The sequence below is a fragment of the Cinclus cinclus genome, chromosome 23 (genome assembly GCF_963662255.1).
Source record: "Cinclus cinclus chromosome 23, bCinCin1.1, whole genome shotgun sequence".
Taxonomy (NCBI): Eukaryota; Metazoa; Chordata; class Aves; order Passeriformes; family Cinclidae; genus Cinclus; species Cinclus cinclus.
In genome coordinates, this window is record NC_085068.1 from 5009322 (window position 1) to 5025501 (window position 16180).

At 46.2% G+C, this 16180-nt stretch overlaps 1 protein-coding gene across 3 annotated transcripts in view; it reads right to left on the bottom strand.

Moving 5' to 3' along the window:
* CAMTA1 (calmodulin binding transcription activator 1) overlaps nt 1–16180 on the bottom strand; it is a 234288-nt gene that overhangs the window by 104708 nt on the left and 113400 nt on the right. For all 3 annotated transcript variants that reach the window (XM_062507528.1, XM_062507526.1, XM_062507527.1), the window contains exon 5: nt 6156–6227. In XM_062507528.1, coding sequence (XP_062363512.1) covers nt 6156–6227 — 72 coding nt within the window. The remainder of the gene's footprint in view (nt 1–6155; nt 6228–16180) is intronic.

Genomic DNA, 16180 nt, shown 5'->3' on the forward strand with positions numbered 1-16180 from the left:
AAGCCGGGATTTTCTTTAAAATGGTGGAGAGCAGTACAAAAATAGAAGCCTGCTTGTCTAAAATAAAGTTATGTGTTTGAAAGGGTTGGAAATTGTTTTTTAATCACAGGAGTCTTTCTTCTGGAATATAGTCTGCCATCTATACATTCTGCTCTTCCACCCAATTTCTCAGGAAAATGCAGCAAGTGTGTTAATAAATAATTTATAAAAACATTACAAAAGATAAAGCACTCCTGCTAAAATGTTTCCAGCCTTTGACACACCAGTTCATTTGTAATCCTCTTTGCCTCCCCTTCACTGGAACATCAGCAGAGGGCTCATGCTGCTGCTCTCGCAGCCCCACTTCACCCACTCTGTAGAGTCTCTGGTTCAGAGGGATCCAGGCAGATACATGCACAATCCAGCCAAGCCATAGCTCAGTGTAATCTACTGTAGATTTCTGTCATGGAAGATGTTTTTCATGAAGCAACATCCTGACTTATTTTTTCCATTTCATGTGTGAGGATGGCTGCAAATGCAGGCAGCTCTCTCAACAAACAAGGCTCCAGAGTTTGTCCTTCCTCCAGCAGCACACAAGCTGTGCTCTCTGTGACTCCAAAGGGTGGTTGGGAGCATGATGCACAGGACCCTTTGCTTCTCTTACATAGTTTCTCTGAAATTCACTTTCAGGAGTCAGTATGTTAGGCATGTGACAAAAAAAAAATAAAAACAAAACCAAAACCAAACCAAACCAAAACAAAACAAAAAAAACCCCTGGACAATTATTACAAAAGAGTTCACAGAACCCTTGGAAGTTCAGCTGGACTGAGCAATAGTTTTTGCACAGCTCCACCAATTCCATGAGTATTTCAGATCTTTAATGAATCCTGAAAAACATGACGGGGAGTCTTAAGACATGGCTGCTCCAGTGACTGCATGGCAGCAGAGACACAGCAACGAGCAAGGTGCCTTCAGAGGAGCTGGTGAGAAGATGAAAGGAGGGAAAGAAGAGTGCATCCTTCAGAGAGATCAAGTCAAAAGCATGTTAAGGAAGCATGAAAAGGATACCCACAACTTCCTCATCCTCTGAAAATGCTTGTGCATCGTGAAACCAAGTGATAACACAAGAGGACTGACTGCTGCATCCTGCCAGTGTCTGGTACCAAAAGCATCTCTGCTGCTGCAGCTCACATCTAAATCAACACAGAAGACAATTCTGCTCTCCTGGTACTGTTGTTTGGTCTCCCCACACCCAGTCTCCTCTCCAGCACAGCTCCACATGCACGCAGGGCACTGGCAACGGGAACTGAGGCAGGTAAAGCACAGCTGCTGAACAAGTCTGCTCTGTGAGCACCCACCTGTATCCTGAGCATGCTTGGGACGTGCAGCCAGACTGGTGGTGGTTTGCTACCACAGACCGTGCTCTGCCGTACTTCTATACCACTTAATTTCATCACACAGGCTAAAAAACACTTTGGGAAAATGTGCCAGCATAGCAGCGCCAGTTTATAATCCTGTTAGCAAAAATGCACAAAAACTCATTGCGCCGAGGCTTCGCTCACACCCTACCCCCTAACATACAGGACCCAGCTAAGTGCCCATGTGCAGCACAGCATCCTCTGTGCTTTATTGCCCAGCCACTTTTATTTCACCCAAATGAAAAATAAAAACCCATTACTAAGCAAAAGTCTTGATAAATTTTATGAGATTGTAATGCTTCCAATTTATCTGGAAAAAGCCCCAAATCCTCAAGCTGTCTGTCAACTCCAGCCGGGGATGTGGGAGATGCTGCTGACGCAGCGCAGCACAAGCAATCAGAGAGGGAAAAGCTACTCTGACGGGGTGCTACCAAAAAGAAATGGGAAGGGCTTCCTCTTTTTTAGGGCATAATGGAAAACCAAGGCAAAAAAATATAGAACAAGCACTAAATTTATGAAGGACAGTGACAGATGTCATGTAACATGTTTTAAATTATTTTTAGGTCTCAATACTTTCTGCCCACAGCTTTCAGACAAGATGTATTTTAGGAAAGGAACACACTCAGGGGGCATTAAGCATCAGTGCAGACATTCATAGTAACAAACTGCTGAATATTCAAGTGTATCAGAAGGAAGAATTCAGAAAAAAAACAGAGGAAAGAGAGAATATTGCAAAAACCTTTGACATTCAACCAGTGCTTATACATATTCTGCAAGGCACAGCTGGTGCACACAGAACCACAGGAACAGTAATTAAAGACCACTACCCAAATACTGTCCACTACCAGTGCCCCTCAGCATCTCCCACTTGCTCCTTCCGTGACTTCCCTGACCTTCCCCTGCCATTTCCTACCCGACAGAAAAGTACTCCATGACTGCCATGACTGCTGGGAGCATCCTGTGAGGACAATAAAGATGAAATGCAGTTTTCCCCCCGGCTCCCAGAGAAATGGATTATCACATTTCAGCAATTACTGCAAACACTGGATTTACAACAGAGCTCTGTGGAGCTCTGGTGTGTCCCTGTGCCTGCCTAGCTCAGCCTGCATCCCACTCTGCCTCCTTGGCTCACCTGCCAGAACAGCACCACTGACACTCTTCTCCACCAATTCTGAATTATTCAGTGAGCAGTCAATGCATGTGCAATGTGAAACAGCTCTCTGCAACATACCTCTCTCCAAGGCTTGTTAAGTCTTAATTTGCTCAACAGGCCAAGAGGTCTAAATTTACAAGTTTTTAGCATGATCCTATAGCACAGCTTATGTACTTCTTAATTAAGAAAAAGGGCAACACTTAAAATATGTATTCCCTCCCATCCCCATAGTGCCAACACCAGCACTTAAAGGAGACACCAGCCCCTGCTACAGGTGGAACACAATGAGCATCCAATGAGCTCAGCATCTCCAGCTGTGCAGCACAGGAGTGGGAGCAAGCAAGGTGCCCATCGCAGTCCATGGGTGAAGGCAAAGCCTGCCTCCATAACCCTGGCAAGCAGCAGCCCACCCAGAAGCCTGGCAGCCAGATTCATTTTCAGTTCCTGGGGTGCCAACTTCCAACACACAGAAGGGAACACTGCATTTCTCTGCTCAGCTGTGCCAATGTTTGAAAATTGTCTGTGTCTGAGAATTCACATTTTCCTTCCATTAGTCAGTACGAGTACAAACAGGAAAAGTTTTCTTCTTTCTTCTTCCATTGACTCAAAATCTGATACTATGCTGAAGGTCTAACATGGGCAGCCTGAGTCCTGCCAGTGACAAACCAAGGCATGCAGAGTCACAGCTGCACCAAAGCCTCTGCAGGAGGCTGGGACCTGCCATCACCCACATCTCAAGAAAGGTTTCAGCAGCTCTGCTCCACACTCGGTGAGCTGTGGATGGCCAGGGCTCTTCATCTTCTCAGAAGCAAACAGATAATGCAAAACAATAAAAACTGAAGTTCTACTGAGATGTGTTCCCCAGCAACCATTGAAGAGGCCACCCATGTCCTCACCCTCATCTTCTTCTTTGCCTGTGTCACTCAGAGTACGATCTCATATTTTTAGAGATCAGATAATCAAAAGAAATATATGAGAACCAAGTACAGGGAACCACCACGTTGGGTATGCTTTTTTCATTCAGGCCCAAGAGTGAGTGTCCAAGAGAGCATCCATACAAGAGGCTGCCAGTGCCCAGGTCTAGACCATGTCCAGCAGGAACATCTCAACGCTGGCTTGGCAACTACAAATATTGAGGGTCTTTGGGATAAGGCAGCACTTAAAATGTGTTATCAAGGAAGCTTGAAATGTATCAAAAAAGTGAAACCCCTTCAGAAGACAGAGGAAGTGGAGCCACAGCCATCAGCACCACAGTCTCTGCCGACATCCTGAGAACTCATAGCAGAGACCCAGAACACTGCATCATGCAGCTCCAGATGACTGGTTCTCATTTCTCAACCCTCTGACCAGTCTGCAGGGAGCAGGCACATCATGTCAATCATAAATGACAACACAAAGTTGTTTAAGTAAGAAATCAGACATCATCATAAAATTAATGGCTATGGCGCCACATAAACGCATGAGACAGGCTGTGAGTCCCTATGGCTGGCTTGAGTCCTGGCTTTTACACTGAAAATGTGAGGCAGGAAAGATCAAGAACAATTGTGTAAGGATTTTTAATTGATATCTAACCTGACAATAGGATTTGGAGGAAGATCATCCCATAAACCATAGATGGCATCGCAAACTAATTGTATTTACTCCCTATTGACCAGAGAGACTCACAGAGAGAGCACTGCATGTCCCAGGAAAGTGATGAATGTCTCCCCAAAAAAGGGAAAGTCACCCATGTGCCTCTGTGAACTATAAAGCCAAACATATTGCTGGAGGTTAATGTCACACATTGCCCTGGCTATACCTATTTTTGAATATCAAACTCATTTACCAGGGATGTTGAAGTTAAAGCTTCTGAAGGAGATGCACAACACACCTTCTGTCTCTCTGGTGTCACTGCTCCTGAATTCACCATGGAGAGCTGAACACAAACACTGTGCAGACGATAGAAAAGTGCCATCTATTCTTGGCCAGCTCCTTTCTGCCAGCTGCATAACCTTGAGCGCATGACTGAAGGATGCCTGTTTATGCCTGGGAGATGCTGCCATGAATCAGACCCCTCTTCCTCCCACAGCGAAGGCACAGCGTGTCCTTGTTGAGGAATACCAGTCTACCACAGCCACAGTGAGACGTCCTGCAGCACATTTTATAAATAGGCTTCTAAGAAATGTACTTCCCATCCTTTTGACAAGAAAGTGATTACCAGAGCAAAGAAAATGACTAAACATTGATGCACACCCTGTGAACATGAAGGAGCCAGACCCCGGGGAACAGCTCAGAGATCCTACAGTGCTGCAGTGCAACCCAACAGGAAGATGCTGGCTGAGTGCCACAGCAGCCAGGGCCAGCAGCACTTCTAGGGAGCACATCTCAAGAAGAAAAAGTAATACAAATCTCAAAAATGAAGACTATGGGGCCAGCAGCTCTCGAGGAGGACAAGCACAGCCTGGGCAGCCCATAAGAGAACATGATTGATGCAGTCACACTGTGTTTTCAGAGGAGCCAAAATTCTCTGTGAGGCGCAGTGCTGCTCCCACCACTGCAGCCAAGCGTATCCTCTTTCCTTGCACACAGCATTTATATGCCACAGATGCAAATGGAGCTGAGAACGCACCGGTAACACAGAGGAGGGTGACATCTGATGTGTGTTTTCTTTGATTATGTCCGTGGTGTGGGCACCATCCTCTGTGGGTTGTGAGGGGTCTGTTCAGCCCCAGTGACAGCAGCAGTGTCTTCTTTTTTAATATGGAAGTGCAATTGCAAAACTAGGGAGAAACGGGAATTATTTTCCATTTGCTTCTAGAAACAGATGTCACTTTCCTCAGACTTGTTTGTTTTAAGGACCATGGGAGTTTAATCTTTAAAACAATATTTTTACAGTATGTGTCAAGTGCCGTTTCATAATGAAAGAAAACAAATTGCTTCTACTTTGTACACCATGGTAACCAGTCAAGAATGTGAACAGTTCCTCAAAGGTGGGGTCAGCAAACACCCCCCCAGGCAAACCACATGAGATCCTTTGCACACCCCCACAGACCCAGGGGAGCTGCCCAAACCTTTTGTAAATAAGAGGAAAATTTGGCTTGACTCCTCCTGGGACTTTGCTGTTCCCACAACAGCCAGAAGAAAAATCATTGAGCGACTCCAAAATACTCCCTGGAGACTAAACATCTCACTAGAGGAAAGCAGATCTACCACAGGGCCAGCTTCAAGGTTGACCCCAAATTCAAACACAGCCCCAGGGTTCTCCTCAAAGTCAAGCACAGCCCAGGGCTGATATCAGTCCCACACCATGGTATGCCTGTGCAGCATTTGCTTCTCTGACTCCTGCCTTGCTTCAGGATGGAACAACACAACCAGAAAACTCCAGAAGGTCTCACTTGAGCCAACTCCATGTTTAGAGAACATATGAGCTGGCATCAGCTCTATATTGCTAGAGAAAATATGTAATCCCTCCAAATAGAGACACAGAACTAAGAAGACCTATTTCCCTTTCAGACAAACAAAATCCCCCAGACAGTAAAACATGGGACACTGATCCCCCCAGCAGCAGCCGAACGTGGCTGCAGCAGCTCAACCAGGTGAGGAGAGAGGACTCATTGTCATCCTACCTGCAGAAGCCAGTAGCACCTTCTGTGAAACGTGGGGATGATGGAGGAATGGACATAGCAGCCATACAGGCACTGGGGACACAAAAAGAGAGAAAACAGAGTCAGGTTAGTGGAGGAAACATCCTGAGAGGCTGGGCTGGGGATGGGACAGCACTGCGTGACCCACAAATGGAGGACATTGTTCTGCCCTTGGTCTGGGGCTTGTGACACTCGACACAGCATTGTGGCACCCCGGTGTAAACACTGTAAGCACTGCTAAAGGTCACAGAACCCCCCCTGCTAACAGCCCCTGCCATGGGGCTCTGCTCAAGGGTGGCCACCCTGAAGTGGCCAGAGCCAACTGGGGCAGCAAGACAAAGACAGGGCTGGTCTGGGGGCTGCCTTTAAACCTTTGCTTTATTGTAGTTTTATTTTTTCGCAAATAGAACACATTCCTCTCTTTTTCCATGGTTTATCTCCTGGGTATTTCAACTGAAAATGTTATGTTTGTAAACTGAAAAAATTGCTGTCAGATATTTTAGACAGCAAAATGCCAAAATATAGTTTGTTTCTTTCCTTTTTTTTTTTTTTGTAATGAATTCTGGTCCTCTGATTAACTGAAATCAGCAAGGCCAAGGAACTCTTCCTGCAGGAAAAAAACCCCCACATTTCCAGTATGTTAGAACGTTTTAGTTGGAAACCAAGCCAGTGCCAACCCAAACACACAAAAATGGTTTTAACTGCAAAGATCCAAGCGCACAGGGGTGCCCGTGCTGCTGGACATGCGTGCTCAGTGAGCACATGGGAGGCTGCAGCAGTCCCCCCTCCCCAGGATCACTGCTCACAAGGTCAGCCTGAATTAAACAGGATTTAAGGACTGGCTGCTATCACCGAGTTATTCTTAAAACACAAATGACAAAGATTAATAATGTTTTTAAAATGTGTCAAGGGTACATTCTACACAATGAAATGCGGGGAGGAAAAACAGAGGAGGAAAAAAGCCCTGCAGAAAATAATCCAAAGAAAAGCTTAACATTTAAATCCCTCCTGAGGGTTGGGGAACAGCTGCCCTGACAGTGACTCCTGGTATACAGCGCTGGGGGCTGCATGGAAAGGTCTGCAGTGTTCAGTTCTGCTGACTCAGAGCTGGTCCCCCCACTCCAGAAAGCAGATTGTGAGGTGCAGCATCTCCCAGTCCAAGCTGCTTCTCAGTGAGGATGGGAAAGCTGGTCTGGAGCTGCCTCCACAGCAGCCAGGGACATTCACAGCACCTTGTGAGATGTGTATCAATTTATTCCAGCACTCCCTGACTTGCTTCCCACCCCAATCTGCTGTGGAGTCGATCGAAACTTGGCCCTGATTAAAACAAAGCCCAGCACTGGGCTCTGTGCAGCTCGTGGTCACAACAGGCAGGAGCGCTGCCCTCCCTCTCCAGAGCTGTCTTGTGGATAATTCTAGAGCTGTCAATAATGAATCACACAAAAGCCTCCCACCTCCATGAAACTGGCTCTCAACATTTCAGCAAATCATTAAAAAAATTCTAACAGCTCACAGAATCCAAAAAGCTCGCAGAACACAGGAGGAATTTCTTAATTTTTTTTTTTTTTTTTTTTTTTTTTTTTTTTTTTTTTTTTTTTTTTTCCCCCATGGCAGCAGGATATGGGAATATGACTCTGGATGGATGTTTTGAGACTGGATGTCCTAACTTGGGCAGCTAGGATGAAGGAGAACCCACACACTGAGCAAGCTCCTGTCCCTCAGGAGGGACAGCAGGGACTGTCCCCACGGGCACTGAGGCACCACAGAGGCAGAGAAACACTGCAGGGCTGAAACAGAGCCTGGGAGCCCAGCATGTGGAGTGCAGGCAAAATGAGTGATGACAGCAATAAAAACTACATTAATTTTTTGATTAAAAGGCATAACAAAAAGTTGAGGATATAAATAGAAACCTAGGAAATCTGTGTCATTGTTTTGGAGGATTTTCAAGATTAATGGGTTAAGCACTGTGGATAACACAAAATCTGCAGCCAGATGGCTCAGCACAGGGGGGCTGTGGGGAGGTGGGTGTAGGATATCCCTACACCTGGATATGCTGACCCCTGCCTTTGGCCCCGGGATTGCCCAGGGCTGCCAAGCACTGGCCAGCTTGACACCTCCCTGCAGCTAATGAGGAGAGTGGAATTACCACCCTGCCTGGCCAGAGCAGACAGGTAAACAGGCCAGGAGTAGTACCTTTAGCTAAAGCAGTCTTTAAAATGAACTCTCGCTCAAAGCAGGCAAAGGGGGTTTCATTAGCTGTGTTTTCTTTTATTTTTTTAAATTATTTTTTAGTGGGAAGGTAAAAGCTGCAGAGGCCTGTGTGTCTGTGGAGATGTTAATGCCAGGCTGGGCGCTCAGCCAATGCATTAAGTGAAATCGAATTCCTGAAACCAGCTTTAATCAGCAGATTTTTAAGGTTAGAACGACTCTCTCCTTTGCAAGGCTTGCCAAGGTTAATTCTGTCCTGAGCAGGCTGAATTAATGGGCTGGACGGAGGAGAACATTTTTTTTCATGATTCTCTTTCAAGTTTACAAAATTTCCAGAAGAGAAAAGGCATTTCTGAACAGTCTGAGGAGAAATGCCACCTCAGCAGCTCATTGACTGCTGTGTGGAGAACACGGGAGGGGCTGGAATCAGCCTGACCCCAGAGGAGCCCTGAGCAGAGGGACACTCAGGGGATGTGGGGATGCTGTGACCCGCTGCTGGCTGCCCATGGCGGTGCCCCTGTGGTCCCATCACCTACCAGGGAGTGTGTCCTTGTCCCTGGAGATGACCCTGTGTGTGTGGCCAAGGATGCCCTGAGCACAGATTGTGTCCTGCCACCATGGGGGATCCCTCCTGCACAGCTCCCAGGATGAGACCACTGCACCTGCCCCAGGAACCAGCTACAGGCACCTTCTGTGCATCCCCACGCTGGCCCTGACAGCTCTGCTGCAGCTCATCCCATTACAATTCCAAGGGTAATTAAAGAGAAAAGGCCTTCTCTGGTCAGCAGGGGAGAGTGTGAAATTACAGCTGCCCGCCCTGCCATTTGTAGGCAGTGCACATTTGGCATTACCAAACTTTTGAAAACTGGAGGGGGGGAATATAAAATCAAATTATTAGTGGATTTTTTTTTATCCTGAGCTCCTTAAAGTGACTGTGGCTTATTTAAAAATAATACAATAACGCTGAGGTGTTCTTCCTTAACAAGCATACCTTGGGAATGGAAACAAGAAAGCAGGAGAATCAAAAATTCAAGATAGGGTTGGACAGGCTTTGAAATTCTTCTCCCTGGTGAGTTACACTAGTGGATATTTAAAAAACCCTAAAAATCGCCTAGATTTTGTTCAGATTTTCACATTGAATTCCCAATTCCCTTAATAAGAAGCTAAATCAATCTTTAGAGAACAAATCACGTAAGACCTATGGCTGTACATTATTAAAATATACTTGAGTAATTTTCTGGTGGCAAGGCTTCAGCTTTCAACACCCCAGCAGCCTCCGGACACCAGGAGAAGGATCTGTGCAGGTTACTGGGGGAAAAGGACCATGCCCTCTGCTCCTGGCTCCATGGGAGTATTGGGCAACACGTGCTCAGCCCAGCAGCTGATGGGCTCCCTGGTACATCCCTGTGCTGCTAGGATTCCCTCTGTAATAACTGACCATTTCAGAGCTTCCTCACCAATTTCCATGAGAGAGCAGCACACTGCTGGCAGTAGCAGCACTGCTGCCATGGATCAAACCTCCATGGAAAGCCAAGAGAGGCACTGGCTTCATTCCTCTCATCATTCTGATGACAAAGTACAGGTCTCCTGGAGCAGGAGCTGTATCTGAGCCCACCCACGCTCTGCTCCCACCCCTGCCTGCCATAACACACTGGGAAGGAGCAGCAGCTGTGCAGCAGCACATATGGATTCACAGGCATGGAAGGGAAACTGGAAAAGCAGCCTGAAAGTGCTCAGATGAGCTTCCTTCAATGCAGCAACCTGTGTTTTGGTGATACAGTCAACATGAAATTACAAACCCCACTCTCCCATCTAATATACAGAACCATTCTGTGATTTTGTCACAGGCATCTCCATAATCTGTTCTTACAGGTACCACTGCTATCCCATTCTTTTCACCAACATTTCCATATCCCAGCAGAGACACCATCCCATCTTCCTGAAACCGATTCCTCTGGATTTCATACAATCATGACCAGAGGAATTTGTCAGCTATTTGAGTGATATATTTGTTTTACACGTAGGAGCAATTGTCCTTCTGCTTCTGTAACCATTACCCACGAAATTCTCTGCCGACCCTCTGAGAGGGCAGAGTCCTGCTAGAAAAGCGAGGCAGCTGAAAACCGGGCTTCTTGGCCACTGAATTAACAACCACCGGGGAAACCCCTCAAATTTTGTGCGTCACCTCTCTTCTCAAACAGACCCGAAGCGAGCACCTTCTGAGATTGGGTTATCTTACAACAGATAATCCTTCTTTCAGGACAGGGATGCTGAATCCACAGTCGCATTCCAAATGCATTTAAACGTCAGATGAGGCTCGCCCCTGTCAGCTGCGGGAGCCGGGAGACAGCGGCGGCTCCCGCCCACTCCATTAATCAGGATTCGGCGAGAAAAGCCAATGTGCTGCTATAAACCCCCTGACTCGATGCCAGCACCACGCAGGGAGCCACGTGCCATCAATCTTCCCTGTCCTGCAGCAGCCATGGGCAGCCGGGGGGGACTGATGGGGGCTTGTCACAACTCTCGTAAGGCAAAAGAGGCACACACAGAAAAAAAAAAAAAAAAGAGGCATGTTGAGCAGACAGAGAGGCGACAGGAGATTCTCAACATTTCCCCGTGCACGTTGGCCCCAGTTCAGCTTTTGAAAGCAGTAAACAGGGAGGGGAAACCATGTCTGAACCCTGGGGAATCCCAGGGCCAGAAGGCTGCCGCCAGAGCTCTTATTTTGACTTAAGGAGTGTCATAATACAGGAATGGATCCAAGATTTCCCATTACTGTTGCAAATCAAAACCAAACCGTGTATTCTCACTCATCATCTCGGAGAAACACAGACATGAGACAGGTTTGGATTTTCCTCTGACGTTCATAAATAGTAACTTTGATTCAGCAAAGCACAAAACCACGTGCTCAGATCTCAGCCTGGGCTGAGCCACGCTGCTGGCAAGGTTCGCCTTTTATCGATGTCAACAGAACTTAAGCAATTGCTTACGGTTTGCCAGGTTGGGCAAGGAGTCCCTGGTACTGACAGCAGATCCCAAAAACATTCCTAACATTTCTAGGCAGCTGCAAAACCCAGAGAACCTGACCCTTTGCTTTTCAGCTGTGGCATCACAGCGCTGTGCAGCCCCGGGCATTGCCCACTGTGCAGGCGTTCAGTTTGGTGCAGGAATTTCAGGTTTAATCCCGTCAGTTCTTTTCCTGACACATTTCAACCCCCCCCCCCCCCCCCCCCCATATGCCCTCGATGCCATTGGCAGCCATACCCAGATAATAGTTCCTGGACATGAGCCCAGGGCTCTCATGTGATGGCTGATCAAGGGAGGAGAGGTTACACAGCCTGTGCATTGCAGGATCTCGTCAATTCTTGTGGCTTTTGTTAACAAATATTGTTCTGTTTACCTGGGGACTCGTTAGAAAGCAATTTTTGAAATGTTCAATATTTAATGGAATATTTAAATGTTTAATGGGTTCTTTTTCAAACCCTGTTTTCCCTTTGTGGGGTTCTGAAGTCTCTGCAAGGATTTCAAGATTTTACATTTCTCACTGTCAGAAATGAATCCTCTAATGACATTGTCTTAACAACAGAAATCAGCATACGTGGGGACTGATGCTTCCACAGGCAGCAACACCCACTGCCTGGCCCACTGCAGGATCATTGGTATGCATCCCCACACCCCCACTGCAGTGCCTGCCTCTTCATAAATGCATATTTCTTTATTAATACAGGGATACTTTAATCTCAGTCTAATTTTACCTTTAGGAAAGCTCTATCCCGAGGCTGCCAGGAGCTTAGACCCTCCAGATGCAGTGGTGTGATCTGTATTCAAAGCAGCAGGTCTATCTGTCAACATGTTTGTCTCCCTTCTCTGCCAGATCTTATTTATAATCCCATTCAGATTAATGAATGACAGTAGTTCTCATCACAAGAAATTTGATTAATCAATTTAAGTGCTTAATCACCCTGGCCTGGGTGAAAAGCGTACTAGAGGGATGCTGCCTGGATAGGGGCAAAGTTGTGAGATGTAGGAGGAAAACATCATCACTTTATCTCTAGAACAGCTCGAGCCAGGAATGTGCACTGGATCCTTGATGGGATTACCATCTTTCCAAGAGCTCAAGATTTCCTTAGTGCCAGCAGTCATGGCCAATTAGTAATGAAATATCCTTTTCAACCCACCTCTTGATCTGACACAAAAGGCTTCATACTACTCACCTCACTCCCTGATACCCATGTCGCTCAAACTGAACCCAAAAACTGTCAGTCATAAAACCCCCTGCAGGGTGATGACCAGGATAACACACCTGGGCATCCTGCAGCATCCCAATCCCCATTAGTCCTGTCCATCACTTTCCTGTACCTCAAAGACTCTCACAGCCTGTCTGTGTCACCAGCTTGAATACTCCAGAATAATCTCCAGGGTTTTCTGGATACCTGGGAATTATTTCAGGTGAGGGATTACAGCAAGGCTGAGCAAAAATCACTGATTTGTAGGACAGAGGCCACACAGTGTGAGCACTGCCTGTAGCTGCTCTTGCAGATACTGTGAATGACATGATAAACCCAAAAAAACCCTGCAACACAGCTACAAGCAGGCTGTGCTCAACCAGGTATGCAGGAGAGGAATTCTCACTGGGAAGGATTCCCACATTCACCTCCACTATCTAAACTCAAAGGGACTTGGAGGTAGGTGACCCATTTGGACTGGGTACAAACAGGGCAGCACGAGCTCTGCAGACTGTCTGATGACACCTGTGTGCAAGGGGTCACTGAGAGCAGATCTGGGTGACACACACCCCACATGAGAGCCAGGCTCCCATACCTTCGGGTAAGGGAAGAGCATTCCCAACATCCCTGATGTGAATGAGCAATTAGTAGGAGGAAAAGTGGTACAAGAGACTGCTCTGACTCCACAGGCTCACGTTGTAAACCAGCACTGCCCAGGTGGCTCTACAGTGGGATACAACCAACCTACAGGACAGGCATTACCTGGGTCCCTGTACACCATCAACCCCCACAGTTTCCTCAGCCTGTGCCACCCCATGCCATTCCCCTGCAAGAGCTTCCTGACTGTCACCACACAGTGAGAACTGTGAGCTGGGAAATCGTGGAGCATATTAATGTCATACTGAAATATGACACAATACACACAAGTATTTTATATTTATTCTCTTTTAGAAATGTTAGAAAGACAATATAATGAGAACATTGCAAACAAGTCAAGCGTTTTCCTCCTAATCTGGCAATAAAAATGTCAAAGAAATGCCTAAAATCCTAATAGGAGAACAAAAAAATAATAGGGTGGGTTGTAACAAGGATTTAGCTGCAACTTTACTTGAAGGCTTTAATCATATCTTCTACAACATCAATGGAAAATCAGATACACAGCTGTATGAACCATTAATGTCTGTGCTATTTGCCTCAGATGCTGGGGGGCTGAGACCGAACAGATCAGGCAGAGGCTAATGAAGACAGGCTGACATCAAAATACTTTTATATCTGGGGAAACTTTGCACATTATTGAGCTGGTCTTGGTGGAAACTTGACTAAGGTAGCAAAGACTGTGACAAGAACAACATCACATCTCCAGCTCAGCTGTCTCCACCACGGCCATCATGGGCAGGCTGAGCCCAAGTGGGAAATCTGGTTATTATCTGATTCTCTTTTTTGGGAACAAAAAAAAGACCATCACAGCATGGGGGAACCAGACAAAATGTGACAATGCCCTGGGGAAATGCAGGCTGGGATGGTACTTTTGCAGACACACAACAGAAACAAGACACATCTGGAACAATCCCAGGGCATGCAGGACATGAGCATGATGGCGTGAGGGGTGTTTGTCTGACATGTTCACTGTCTGTCTGACTCGGGCAAATAAGGACAATTCTAACAAATCCAACTCATAGGAAATATATAAATATCTAAGAGAACTTTTGGGAGCTATTAATTATACATGCAGTTTTATCTTGGATTAATTTTGTGCTGGAATGGACAAGAAGCCTTTGCTGAGATCTTTTTTTGGCAACCTCCCTTGGGCAAAATCAGCCCTGGAGATATCTGCAGACATCCCACACTGCAAAGGGATCAGGTTCTGGGTCCTGTTCTCTTTACTCCACTTGCTTACAATTCCGAGCAGTAGGTGCTGCTGTGAGTGACTCAATGACCACCACACGTCCATCCCTGACTTCAGGCTCTTTGCAAAGGTGCCATGGTTCCACTGCAGCTCCACACAGCCTGAGCAGAGAGCACAGGGCTGTGGAGAGGCTGGGTGCTCCAGACAGGGAGCTTCCAGTGGAAGCTGATACGGGAAGCTTCCCTTCCCATTTCAGGAAGCCATTTAAGGTTTTCAGTAGTTCTGAATTCTGAAAATTTAATCCAAGTGAATAGAAAACTCAGAAGGACCTGACTTTCAAACCTCCTTCCAGAGAATCCCTTTATTAAAAACTATTTTCACAACCTTAAAACAAATTATTATGTATGCCAATACTAAATCTTCCCATTCTGATTTTAAATCATTACAGCCTCACTATTGCTCGTGAGCAATGACAGGAACTACAGTAAGCAGGCTTTTAAGAATGCTGTTGTAGAAACACTAAGTTTATACTGCTTACAACCAACTTATCAATATTTTATTCCTGTCCCAAAAACCCAAACAGAAAAGCATTAATTTCTCAAGGTTAGTACACCAAAATTTACTGAAGTTCACCAGCAGCAAACAGCTGAGTGTTTCTGACGTTCAATAAGCAATGAAAAGGTCAACATTTTACTTGCATTAATGTTTTATCAGAGAAGGGAAAGCTCATTTTCATGACAGATAATGAACATTGGAAGAGGTCTGCTGTGGCAAAATACACAAGATGGGGGTACTCTCCATATGAACAGTTGCTGAACCTCAGAGCCCTTCCAGGTGCCTACCTGAGGTGACATCATCACTGAGACTTACCTCAAGTGACATTCTCACTGGGACTTTGACTTTTGAAGAGCCCTTCAGGGCTATTTAATAGTTATGTCACTTGGACAGGTGAGAAGGAAAATAGAACTCTAAATACAAAAGCAAATATCTCCCATATGCCCTGAGACATTCTGGAGGGCAGAAGCAGAGATGGCAAGCTATGAGCAAATCTTCTTATTGTAAAATAATAGTGATTTCTATCCCTGGCATTCAAAGTACAGCTGTCCAATGAGGATCTGTCTACACATTGCCAACAAGTTATATGTATTCTGTCAGGAATGGGACTAGGAGGCAGTGGTATCATGGACCTTGGGTCTGGACTATCCCACTCGTCCTTCCTTTTGGGTTACTCCATCTAGGGCAGAAAGGCTACAGCGCTGCCCTGCCAAGAGCTGTCCCTGCACTCCTCTGTGTGGACTGTCCTCCAAGAGACACCTGGAGTCCTGCCATGTACAGAACACCAGCCAGCACCTGACCCCAAGACCCTCGAGTTCACTGTGCCAGGACCTGAACCTGCTCCTGCACCTCCCCAGCTACAATCACAGCTCGCGGACACCACTGCAAAGGTGCAGCTCCTTGGTACATCACCTGCCACGTCTCCTGCACACAAACTGACCCGAAGGGACTTACTTTCACTTTTACTGACTTGTCACCAGCATCTAATAACATCTGGGGGGCTTTGCTGATTAATTAGATGCAAGGCTTCACACAAATGAATCTTAATCCCTCTCCTTTTGTACTCTTTAGCTAAGAAGCTGAAAGTGCTCACAAAGGACATGACTGGAATTGCAGGTACTTTAGCAGGTCATGAGGGTTGAAAAGTCTCCCACAAATGCATCACTGGATGT